The 13,146-nt window shown below is 40.3% G+C and overlaps 1 protein-coding gene across 3 annotated transcripts in view; it reads left to right on the top strand.

Annotated features, from left to right (window-relative positions):
• CMSS1 (cms1 ribosomal small subunit homolog) overlaps positions 1 to 13,146 on the top strand; it is a 404,473-nt gene that overhangs the window by 377,522 nt on the left and 13,805 nt on the right. For all 3 annotated transcript variants that reach the window (XM_055125490.1, XM_012932317.2, XM_055125491.1), the window contains 3 exons: positions 3,442 to 3,513; positions 8,069 to 8,198; positions 12,594 to 12,653. In XM_055125490.1, coding sequence (XP_054981465.1) covers positions 3,442 to 3,513; positions 8,069 to 8,198; positions 12,594 to 12,653 — 262 coding nt within the window. The remainder of the gene's footprint in view (positions 1 to 3,441; positions 3,514 to 8,068; positions 8,199 to 12,593; positions 12,654 to 13,146) is intronic.

Here is a 13,146-nt window from a genome sequence, read left to right as displayed (position 1 = left end):
TTTATTTATTATTTTTTATTAATGAATCACCGTGCAGGTACAGTTACAGATGTACATATTTTCGTGCTTGTGTTTCAGTCATACAATGCTCGAGTACCCATCCCTCCACCAGTGCCCATTCTCCTCCACCGATGATCCCAGCATCCCTCTCATCCCCCCATCCCATCCCCCCCAACCCATCCTACCTCTGGCAGGGCATTCCCTTTTGTTCTCTCTCTCCTTTTGGGTGTTGTGGTTTGCAATCGAGGTATTGGGTGGCCATCTTGTTCAATCTATAGTCTGCTTTCAGCACACCTCTCCCATCCTGAGCGGGTCCTCCAACTACACTTTAGTTGGTGTTCCCTTCTCTATCTGAGCTCCCCTTTTCTTTTTTTTTCTTTTTGAGTCACACCCAGAGATGAACCGGGGTTACTCCTGGCTCTGCACTCAGAAATTACTCCTGGCAAGCGCCCTACCCTCTCTACTGTGGCTCTGCCCCCCATTATGCCAACTTCTTGGTCCCCTTGTTCAGTAAGAGAATAAACTCCCAGGCTGCTGTCAGGAGAGCTAGGTGGGAAAAAGGCAGAAATATGATAGTTGCTTGGCTGCCTGGGCAGGAAATAGAGCCCCCTAGGAGGTTGAAGAGCTAAATATAAACTTTTGGCAAGCCTTTCTCTTTAAAACCTTGTACTCTCTCTATTGCCTATGTCTCCAACTGCTGAGCCTTTTCAGAGTTCAGCAAATCAGTCAGACTTACTTTCCGTGGGCTTCCACTACTCCAGAATACAGGTGCTAGTTTCTCTTCTAGATCACTTTTCCTTCCTTCAGATCCAACCACTTTCCATAAATTATTGAAATAGCACCACTACTATTGTCTTCTACCCTAGATTGTTGGTCCTTATTTCAATTTCCTTTATTTTTAGGTTTGCTAGTAATATTTTTGAGACTGATTTTCAGTGTCTGTCCAGAACAATCTTAAAGGATATACTTTTTTTTAAGAATTTAAGGAATTGAAAACATGTCCCAATCACTTTACTTAAAACCTTACTTTTTTCATGGCTGGTCTTTCTTTTTTTTCTTTCTTTCTTTCTCCTTTTCTTTCCTTCTTTTTCTCTTTCTTTCTCTCTCTTTCTTTCCTTCCTTCTTTCTTTTTCTTTCTGTCTTTCTTTAAATAGTTAAATAGCTCTGAATAGTTAGACTACATATTTAAACTTCCTACTTAAAATTACTATATTTCATATAAAAAAAAACAGTATTTATAAATTGTCAAAGACTTTACCATTGAAACCAGTTCCCAAATATAGCTGGCATGGCCTGAGCCTTTCACATCTTACCCAGTCTCTGGGGTAACATCACCATTCATAAGACAACTAGCTAAGTTTAAGAATTTTGAATTCTATTTATTTGCATTTCTTCATAAAGCAATTACCTCTCTGGAAGTTGACATAAAGTTGGCTTCTTTATTAGCACCGTACCTTAACCAATTAATAAGACTGCTCCCAGAAAATAAATATCATACTGCATTTCCTTTAGGATGATCTAAGAAGCCTAACCCAGCCTTTAAATCTGATGTAGTATCTTGACTAAAGCCATTCATCAGGCATGTTTATTTTTTTCCTATGCATGATTCAGAATTACGTTTTTATTTTTTCTTCCAGAATTGGAAAATCCATAGCCTTATGATTGAGCTCATTTCCAGATTAATTTCTGTCGAGTTTGAGTTAATTGGCTTTGTAAACCTAGTATAAATTCAACCCTGCATGGAGAGCATACTCAAGAGAGCGCCACCACCTATGAAATAAGAAAATGGAATAGGTTTCTACATCTGTTTCCCTAGTACCTAGATATTGGTGACAAGATACTTAAGTATGCCTTGGGGATCGGCTAATGGTCTCCAGGCCCTTGCCTCAGGAGCATGAAGTGAATGTTGGCCTAGTCTAAAATTGGATTCTTATGACCATTTGGCAGTTTCTATGACATATTAGTGGCCTTGGCCCAGTTTCTAATTGGCATGTACCAGCATCAAGTTGGCATGTATCTGCATCCACAAGACAGCTTAGCTTTCTAAATAGGAGAGGTCATAATACCTCTTTTTAGCTATGATGCAATTTCTTTTTGTAGGCTTTTTGTTTTTAACTGAGAAGAAGCTAAAATTTTAGGATTTCCATTTGACTTCAAGCCTGCACCTTTTGAATTTATTTCTCTATTAACTGAAACATCATCAAGACATGACTGGTCCTGGCCTTAAATCTTGAAGAAATTATGCAGCTTTCTATCTCTCCTGGCTTTAGGCCACAGGCTTCTTAATCTCTAGGCGGTCTGCAAGGCTTTTGTAGGAATCTTCATCTGTAATCATTTTAAACAGACAGTGGAGACAAGATTGTTTCAGTTAGCTTACCAGTTTGAACTGACTGCTACTCTCTGGTGGGAATGGAAGCTACGGAAAACTCAGAATAAGTTTTTGCTTGCATTTTTATCTTACTTGGTAACTTGTTTTAAAATGTTACATAAAAGGGGCTGGAGTGATAGCACAGCGGGTAGGGCGTTTGCCTTGCACGCGGCCGACCCGGGTTCAAATCCCAGCATCCCATATGGTCCCCTCAGCACCGCCAGGGGTGATTCCTGAGTGCATGAGCCAGGAGTGACCCCTGTGCATTGCTGGGTGTGACCCAAAAAGCAAAAAAAAAAAAAATGTTACATAAAAGATCCAGCACAGGAAACATTTTATATGCCTGCTTGTGATTAATAAACATGGAATCTGCAGCATTCTACTTTATAAATCAAGGTCGTAGTCCACATTTCCTGTTTTTCTACATTAAAATAAAACTTGAGTGTAAAAATAGCTCCAAAATATATAGGGTACTCAGGGTCAAGGCAACAGGCAAAATCGATTACTCGGGATGTCATGATGCTGAAATCATCAGCAGAAACATTCATTTTGTTTTGCTAATATTGATAAGGCAAGTCGTGCAGCTGGTAATATAAAAATAGAAGTTAAAATATCCTACTTCTGATTTTCTATGCTGCTTGAGAAGAGGAAAGTAATAAATAATACAAAATAATAAACAAGTGACTTGGAAATAAAGGCCCAAATATAATTGGTTCTTGGAAAACACCAGTCATACTGGTCAAAGACTTTCTTACCACATCTTAACTTGAATCACATTTACTACTGCCTGTGATTTACAAACCTGACCACTGTCTTCTGTCTTTAATACACTGTACTACTACCCCAAATATACACTTACTCACACTTTTTGGCCTTTGTCCTAAATTTGGTACACTTTCTCAGATTCTCATATTCCCATCTTTTGGATAATTGCTTACAGTGGGTTTCCCAGCTCTCTCTGTTAACAGAATATTCCCAACTCTGAAGAATATACATATAGCCACAAGTACTTAGGGATTCGTTCATTTTTCATCATACTGAGATTAAAGCTGTCCAACTTATTTGTCTTTTAGCCTAAAGAATGTTTCTTGATACCACCAAAGGAATCAAAAGAGGCTACAACCAAGACCAAGAAGAGGAGAAAGGTAATATTGATTTCTTACAATGATATGACTTCACATGGTTTCTATCACACTTTTATTAAAGATGCAGAAGTGGTAAGATTCAGCGAGGTTTAGTGACTTTTCTAAGGTCACTAGTAATCAGTGTTCCTAGTGGAGCCGACAATAACATTTCCCGACTGCCGTTTCAGAGCACCAAACATCTTTGTGACACACGCTGTGTGCTCATTGTGGCTCGAAGTCAGACAGGAGTTTCTGATTCCAAACATTTCCCAGAATCCTCTTGCCGTCTGGTCCTTCTGACCCTGCTAAGAAGTTACCGATCTTCTTTTCTGACTCCTTGAAAATGTATAAGCCTTATCTTAGGATATTCATAAAAAGGGAAGTAATAAGCAGGGAAAAGTGGTGGAAGGCAATTTCTGACTTCAACTTGGAACTCAAATATAATTTTGCCTGTGAGCATATGGAAGACTCTTTGTTCCTTCGTAAACTTCCATAAGGCTCAACCTTGGAGAAAGTATGGTTAGCTTTGACCTTCTGCCACAGTTGTAAAAACAGCAGTATAATTCTCTCCCTGCCAAAAGGGGTCTACTGTTAAAGTCAGCAGAGAAAATATGATTAGAATTAGAGGAAAGAAGATGGACTCAAACCAATTACTGAACAGCAAGCTTTTAGAAAACTGAGAGTGTATTTGCATGCATATGTTTTCTTTGCTCACAAATGGCCTAATAGGAAGATGGGAGATGCCAAATTGGCTGAGGTTTGGCAAGTCCTTAAAGAAGTGATTTTAACTTCTCTTTGATAGTTTGTACACTAATGGCCTTCAGGAGTGTTAAGTTCTTGGTGGCTGAAGGTCAAAACTCTAGCCAGTTTAGCCTTGGCTGAGGTCATGCTAAAATGTGCCCACTGATGACATAATTCTAAAAGTTAATTCATTTGACAGAACTTTGACCATTCTTGGCAGTGGTATAGAAATGAGAATATCATGGAAAGAGGGAAAAAATCGGGGGTGGGGGGTGGGGGAGGAAATAGCTCTTTCTGAATCTTTAGTGAAACATGAGAAGGAAATGAGAATGGAAGTTTATGATGAAAACTAAATGGATGATTGTATGTTCCTAGTACATTGCAAGCACTCAGTAAATGCTACACAAATGACTCCAAACCAACATCGGCACTGCAGAGTACTTCTGGTTCTACTTTTATAATATCACTTCAAGACTCTCTCCCCAAAGACTTGAGAATTAGACTTGAGAATCCAGGCTCTAAATTTCCTTGTGCAGTGGCCTTCTCAGCTTATATTATTCCCACAAATTTTACTTTGATCTTGGAAATGTAAATTTCTGGTAAAAAATGAGATGTAGTACCTTAAAGACTAAATTAGACAAGGAAATATCAAAATTCTACTCTCAATAATACAAATTGTCTAAGGCTTAAAAAGAGGTTTCCACAACAACAAGGTTTATTGACTTTTAACAGACAGTAATACCTTAGAAAGATATTACTCTCTAATACCTTTTTCTGAGGCTTCTGGAAATTTTTTGTTTATACTAGAGCTCATAGACAAAGAACCATAAGGAGCTATTTAGATAGTATCCATTTATTTTTTAGAGCAATACAGGAATAACTTAAAGATACCTCAAGTTTAGCTACTGATAACCACAATAAAGAAAATATTACAACAAAGCAAATCACATGACATTTTTTGCTCTCTAATTAAAATTTATGCTTTATACCATGCTCTGAATTTCACAAAGACAATGTTCATGAGAAACAGACTAGTTCCTAATGTTCCATTTGCCCTCAACAAAACAAACATCTACGAATGCAGCAGTTATGTGTACCTAGGTCGAGAACTCAACATGAGGAACAACTTGGCTCCAGAACTGTGCAGGAGGAAGAGAGCAGCGCAAAATGCCTTCAAGAGCATCGAAGAGTGGTTAAGAGAATGAAGAACCCCTGGCTTCAGGCACATCTTCTGACTCCACCATTCTTCCTGCACTAACATACGCCTCAGAGACCTGGGCCCTACGCAAACAGGATGAGAACGCTATTCGGGTATCCCAAAGAGGAATCAAAAGAGCCATGCTAGAAGTATCACGTTTCACTCAAGTGAGATAAGGAATCTGGAGTTCCGACCTCCATCGATGGTCAAGAATCAGGGACGAGGGCTGGAGTGATAGCACAGCGGGTAGGGCGTTTGCCTAGCATATGGCCAACCTGGGTTCGACTTCCAGCATCCCATATGGTCCCCTGAGCATCGCCAGGAGTAATTCCTGAGTGCAGAGCCAGGAGTGATCCCTGTGCGTTGCCAGGTGTGACCCAAAAAAAGCAGCAACAACAAAAAAAAAATAAAGAATCAGGGATGCTGTCTCATTTGCCAAGGCATTGAAATTCAGATTTGGCTGGACATGTAATGCGATTTAGAGATGACCGCTGAACTAGAACTGTTACCGACTGGATTCCATGGGAGGTCAAAAGACCACGTGGCCGCCCACCTAAAAGATGGTCAGACTTCTTCTTCAAGACCCTGAATGAACAGTTTGAGGCTCTTTGTGTTCCTGGAGCGAGCAGATGCCATTGGGCTACACTAACACGTGACAGGGAAGAATGGAGACATTACTGGTGCCCACTCAAACAAATCAACGAACAACAGGATGACAAGTGATACAAGTGATACCATACTCTATTAAGTGTGCTATATCATTGTGTCTAAAAAGTGTACATACCTTAATATGAAAATTAAGAGTATTTAGAGATAGGAGTAAGGGGCATAAAGCTTTCATACTAACAACCCTAATTAAGCCCCCCCCCACCCCCACAACACCACAGAGCCTCCCAAGCACTGCTGAGTTTCACCCTATTGACCAACTACTGCTATTGACTAGACTGGCCCATGGGGCCCCTGGGATCCTACCCCCAAAAAATACTTCATTGCTTCAAGATAACGAGGCATTATCTGAACCTTCTGCAAGTCATAATTTTTTTGATTAGAAGAAGGTCTTATTAAATATGCAGTAGCCTAGGACACCCCAACTTAATGAGCAAGAATATGCATACTCAACACGTCAGATAAAGGGCTAATATCAAGATCTATAAGGTACTCACAAAGATAAGTAACAACAAGAAAATGGAAATGAATTAAGAAAATGGATATTGGAAATGAGCTGACACTTTGTGAAAAAAACAGATGGCCTATAAAGTACACATCATCACATTATCACAGAAATCCAAATCATAAAGACAATGAGATATCATCTCACACCAATGAGAATGGCTCATATCAAAAAAAAAAAATGAACATTCTATGTTGGTGTGGAGGTGGTGAAAAAGGAACTCTCCTTCACTGCTGGTGCAAATGTTATCTGGTTCAATCCCTATGAAAAAACAGTATAGAGGATTGAATAGAACTGCCATAGACTCACCAGTCCTCTTCTTGGTATCTACCACCAGGACATAAAAACATTCATTCAAAAAGACCTATGCACACTTAGCACAATAGCTAGGATATGGAATCAACCTAGGTGTCCAAGGACAAATGAGTGGTTAATGAAGGTGTGGCTCACATAGAATTCCTGTACACAATGGAATTCTCTGTTGCTGCAAGGACCAAGAAAATCATACAATTCAATGCAATGTGGATGCAACTACAGGATATCATGTTAAGTGAAGTGAGTCACAAGAACAGATACCAGATAGTCTCACTTATCTACAGTATTTAGAATAACAGGATGAGGGAATGAAAGTTATCGAAGAGGCTACCCAGATTATCCCTGACCCTAGATTTCAGAAATAAGGACGTGGAAGGGAAAAACTTGGGGGATAGGGCATAAGAGAGGAAGACAAGAGATAATAGAGGCCCTAGATCAAGGTCTCAGGTGCATCGATAGTATAGAAATGTGGGTATATCTAAATGTGAGTAAATGTTGTTAGCCACAGGGCCAACAACACTGTCAGCATGAGGTTCAAACTGTAACAACAAAACTTAAAAATGTATTGGTCAAGGAGGCAGGGTTGGAGGTGGGAAGAAACTTGGGGACATTGGTGGATGGAAGTTGACACCAATAATGGGATTGGGGTTCAAACACTGTATGCCTGAAACTCAGCTATGAATAACTGAAAATCATGGTACCTTAATAGCACTGTCGTCCTATTGTTCATCAGTTTGCTCTAGCAGGCACCAGTAACGTCTCCATTGTGAGACTTGTTGTTACTGTTTTTGGCATATCCAGTACGCCACGGGTAACTTGCCAGGCTCTGCCGTGCGGGCGGGATATTCTCAGTAGCTTGCTGGGCTCTTGGAGCAATCAAACTTGGGTTGGCCACGTGCAAGGTAAACGCCCTACCCACTGTGCTATCGGTGCCTTAATTAAAAAAAAATTAATACAATAATGTGAAACATGATAAAACAAGATCTGCCTATAGTTATATCTAAGAAGTATTTATGACGTTTTCTAAAGTGTATTAATAATCACTGTCATGTTTGATTATTATGAAAATGTATAACAAGTAATCAACATATCCTAAGCCAAATTACATTCTAAAAACCTATTTCTAATTTGACTCCCTTTTCATATCTTAGAAGAAAATTACTGATATTCTTGCAAAATCAGAGCCTAAACCTGGGACACCTGAAGACCTGCAGAAGCTAATGAAGGACTATTACAGCAGCAAGCGTTCGGTGATTGAACTCGAAGAACTAACGTTACCAGGTACAGCTGGAAGTCTACTTTTCTTCCCACCCACCCCACTTCCCAGCCCCCACATCTATTCTGAGGTGAATCCTTTTGCAGAATATATTGCTTAGTTGATAGGAAGTTTCCTCATGAGGAGGATCAAAATACCTACATTTTTCCTCGATTGTATATCATGGCTAGACATCTCAGTTAGTATGTGAATATATTTTCCACGTGCTAATATACTTTTCCTCAACTCAGTCTTTGTCACTGTCATCCTGTTGCTCATCGATTTGTTTGAGTGGGCACCAGTAATGTCTCTCATTGAAAGACTTATTGTTACTGTTTTTGGCATATCCAATACGCACGAGTAGCTTGCCAGGCTCTGCCATGCGGGCTCCATACTCTCGATAGCTTGCCAGGCTCTCCAAGAGGGGCAGAGGAATTGAACATGGCTTGGCCGCGTGAAAGGCGAATGCCCAACCACTGTGCTATCGCTCCAGCCCCCCTCAACTCAGTACTTTTAGCAATATAAAATAATATAAAACAATTTTTATAGTTAATGATACCTGTTCGATCTAATAGAAAAAAATGTGTAATTGTTTCTGTTATTCAGAAGACTTATTATTGGGTGTGAACTTTTGCTTTTGTTTTTGTTTTTTTGGGGGTTTTTTTTTTGTTTGTTTGTTTTTTAATTTTTTATTGAACCACCATGTGAAAAGTTACAAAGATTGCAGGCTTAAGTCTTAGTGATACAATGTTCAAACACCCATCCCTTCACCAGTGCCCATGTTCTACCACCAAGAACCCCAGTATACCTAACACCCCACCCCCACCCCCCACGTGTGTAGCTGATAATTTTCGCTTTACTTTCTGTTTACTTTGATTACATTCAATATGAGGTTTTGGATTTCTGTATTTTATTAGCTAAGTAAGTCCAGGGAAATTTCTGCCAAAAATTGCATCATTGCCTGCTCGTACATCTGTTTAGTGGGCCTTATAAGATGGCGGTCGCCACGCCACCCCCACCACCCACCCCCCGAAAGGAAAAGCCGAGAGAGAAAAACCTTTCCCCTCTTCGGGTGGCGTGGAGCCGTGGCTTAGTTCACAATCTGGAGGCATTTCTGCAAGAAGCTGCTGGTGCCGAAGGTAGTTAGATGGCCTCTGGGATCATGGGCCTTCGGCAGTGGATCACATCTGGGTGGAGAGCGGCGCCCTGGGTGTGAACTTTTAGCATGTTCTTCAGGAGGCACATATTGTCTCTGATCAAGAGAGAAGTTAAAGCGCACATTTAAATATATACCTTGAGGGGAACCAAGATGATAGCCCAGTGGCCTGGAGCACATGCGCAAGAGTCCTGGGTACAGTCCCCAGCATCATACAGTACCCCCAGGAGCTGCTGGGAGCAGCGCACAAGCACTGTGCTGAAAACAGCCCCCAAACTGGTGTGACAGCAAAGCCTTTTTCAAGGTGTAAAGGAAGTTTGGGATCTCCTGGGACTGAGTGGTCACTTTTCCCTTCCAATTAGTTCTGTGGGATTTGAGGAGTAATGGGATTACTTCTACTCTATGAGCTTGTGAGCATCCTCTTTTTTTTCTTTATTTATTTTTTGATAAGTGAGGGTACAGTTACAAATTTACCCATCTTCGTGCTTGTGTTTCCCTCATACAATGTTCGAGAACCCTTCCCTCCAGCAGTGTCCATTCTCCACCACCAATGAACCCAGTATCCCTCCCACCCTCCAATCTTGTCCCCACCCCTACCCCACCCTGCCTCTGTGGGTGAACATCCTAACTCTTAGGATTCTCTAAAATTGTAGAGTCCGGGGTCAAAAGGAATCTATCTTCGGAGGAGGCATTCCCAGTCCCACAGTTAGTTACATTAGAGTGTGACTGCATTTGAGTTCAGTAACAGTCAGGCACGTTGTGTGCTTTGAGCTTGGTTTAGGGAAGAAGAAAGGCATGGAAAAATACCAGAAGAGGTGGGGAGGGGGCGAAGAAAACAGGTTTTCATTTGAAGTTAAGAAAGTGAGACCAGGCATTGCCCAAAAGCAGAGAGGGGGAGGGAGAGAGAGAGAAAGAGGAAGAGGGAGAGAGAGGGAGAGGGAGAGAGATAGACAGACAGACAGACAGAGACAGAGAAATTCTGACATAGAGGCAGAGGCAGGGAAACTGGGGACACTGATGGTGGAAAATGAACACTGGTGGAGGGATAGATGTTGGAACACTGTACGACTGAAACCTAATCATGAATCACTTTAGGTCTATATCACAGTGATTCAATTAAAAAATCTTCACTGTCACTCTCATCCCATTGCTCATCGATTTGCTCGAGTGGGCACCAGTAACGTCTCCATGGTGAGACTTGTTACTGTTTTTGGCATATTGAGTACACCACAGGTAGCTTGCCACGCTCTGCTGTGTGGGCGAGATACTCTCAGTAGCTTGCTGTGCTCTCCAAGAGGGGCGGAGGAATCGAACCCGGGTCAGCTGCGTGCAAAGCAAATGCTGTACCTGCTGTGCTATCACTCCAGCCCTAAAAGAAATCATAAAAATTAAAAAAGAAAAGAAAGTGAGACCAGGAGAGGGGCTGTGGCTCAGCAGTAGAGCACATGCCTTCGTGTGTGAGGCTCTGGGTTTGACTCTGGCACCTACAAAGAAGGGCAGTCCTAAAACATAGTGAACTAAGCTCATGTGAAGGTCTAAGGAGGGAAGCCCATCCTGCACTGATGAAGCCAGACACAAAGGAATTCCTTATCGGGTGAGAAGAGGGGCACCTCATGACTTATTCAAACACATGCAAGAAGGTGCATAGGTATAAGGTATATGTAGCAGAATACTGTTCCTATGGAGTCTACTAAGTTGGTTCTGATTTAAAGTTGTTTGTGTCTGTGGGGCAAGAACATGTCTTTTCAATTAATATTGTGCACTGTGCATTGTTAATGTCATAACACATGGGCACTTAATTAGAGTTTGAGGGCAGGAGATGCTTGGAGCCAACTCACCCTCGCTCTAGCGAGCGGTAGTGTGGTTTAAATCATGCTGAATGCCTGTGGGCTGGCTCCAGCAGAATCACCCAGGAACTTGAAAAGCAGATTCCCAGGCCCACCCGTAGGAGTTCTAACTCGTTACCCAGAAGGAAGGGCATCCCGGGAATCTGTGTCTTTGATATAACTTTCCAAGTGAGTGTAATTACATGCAGACTTGGGAAATTACAAGTCACAAAGACCATCAAAGGCTCCACAACAGCGTTGAAGGCAACATCTTTGAAGTTATTCATATAATGTGAGCTGTACATGCTGGATCACCATATATATTTCATTTAATTTTATGATACTTTTATCCTAGCACTCTATTGTGTTTATCACTAAGCGTCCCCATATAGAGAGAATTGCAAGGATAGTGGTTTTATTTTTTAATACATTTTCAGGCTCCTAAGATGACAATTCTTACACCATGGTTGTTATGTATTGAGCAAGATACCTGTTTGATTTTAATATATCACATCGTCTCTTACTGTTTCATTCTAATGAGTTATATTTTATTTTGATGCATTATTTCCACTCTTACCAGCCCACATTCCAATTTCCTTTCCACACAGGCATTCACTATGATATGTTAATATACTGGAATTTTTTTTTCAATCACCCTGATTTGCAATACTGTTGATGATAAAGTTTCATGTATGCTATGTTCCAGCACCATATCTTCCATCAGAATCCCTCCACACCCAACATGCATTTTAAATATATATTTATTCCTGTGAAATGTGATGATGCTGTGTGTATACAATTTACCATTGATTAATATGCATTTTTTGATGACTAGTGAGCTTGAACATTTCTACATACATCTGCCTTTATAAATTGCTTATTCCATAAATTTGAAAATAAAGATGTTCATAGGGCTAGGAGATAGCTCAAAGGACTGGAATACATGTCTTGTATGCATTAGACCCTGAGTTCCATTGCTGGCATGGCATGTCACCCAGCCTGGCTAAGCCCACCTAAAGTAGACCCAGCACCACTAGGCCTGAACATTGAACCTGGACCCCTAAAAAAACTGCTTGAAAGCTCCCCCAAAATGATGCAAGCTTTTTCACTACTCTAGGACATTATAGATAAGATTTACCTGTTGCTAATGCTGCTATTTTGTTTGATTGTCAGTTTTGTGGTGCCAGGAATTAGTCCAAAGTTTCATATGTGTTAGACATTTGCTGTACCACGACCACTACACTGAATCCCAGCCATCAGCAGCTCCTGTTTTAAATAAGATAACACTTTAAGATATTTAATCAGCTCCAAATCATTAATGTTTTACAAACTTGTTTAAGAACACACAATTCACATTTAATCTATTTTGATGATTATATGTGTTTGTAAAATTCTCCACAAGGCATGTTTTTCAAAAAATCATGTTTTCAAATTTCTAGATTGCTGCTTCCTCAAGGCCAATGATTTGACTCATAGTCTCTCATCTTACTTAAAAGAAAGTAAGTAAACCCAGATTTTTTTTAATTGTTCAACTTGTTAATGCATTAAAATGTAAAGTATTTAAAATAAAAATATTTAAAACTACCTTTAATATCAAAAGTATAAACCTTTTATGAGTTTCAAATGGAGGTTTTTAAGCTTCATCTTTATTTCTATTTACTGATTTAAGTTGTTTTGCCTTGACTTTGGGGAATTTCCGTTTGGGCCTCATCATTATTTTATAACGTATTAGAAATATTTGTCCAGGAATTCATAAACTGTTGGAACTGTTGTGCTAGTTCCAACTCTCTGCACAGGGACAGGTACAGAGGTGACTCTCTGGGACTTGACTCTGTGAGTTGAAAGACAGTGAAGTTGAACTCTGTGATCTCTCTCCCAGTTATGAGATTCAGTAATTCTGTTCATATGTTCAGTTGATCTTTTCAGTATGAGTTCTGTAGAGCTAGTAAAAGTAGGTTATTAATACTGCATATTTATTTGTTGCCAATAATA

Source organism: Sorex araneus, chromosome 2, assembly GCF_027595985.1.
Source record: "Sorex araneus isolate mSorAra2 chromosome 2, mSorAra2.pri, whole genome shotgun sequence".
NCBI lineage: Eukaryota > Metazoa > Chordata > Mammalia > Eulipotyphla > Soricidae > Sorex > Sorex araneus.
The sequence above is the reverse complement of the archived record's forward strand: the minus strand, read 5'-3'. Positions and strand labels throughout refer to the sequence as shown.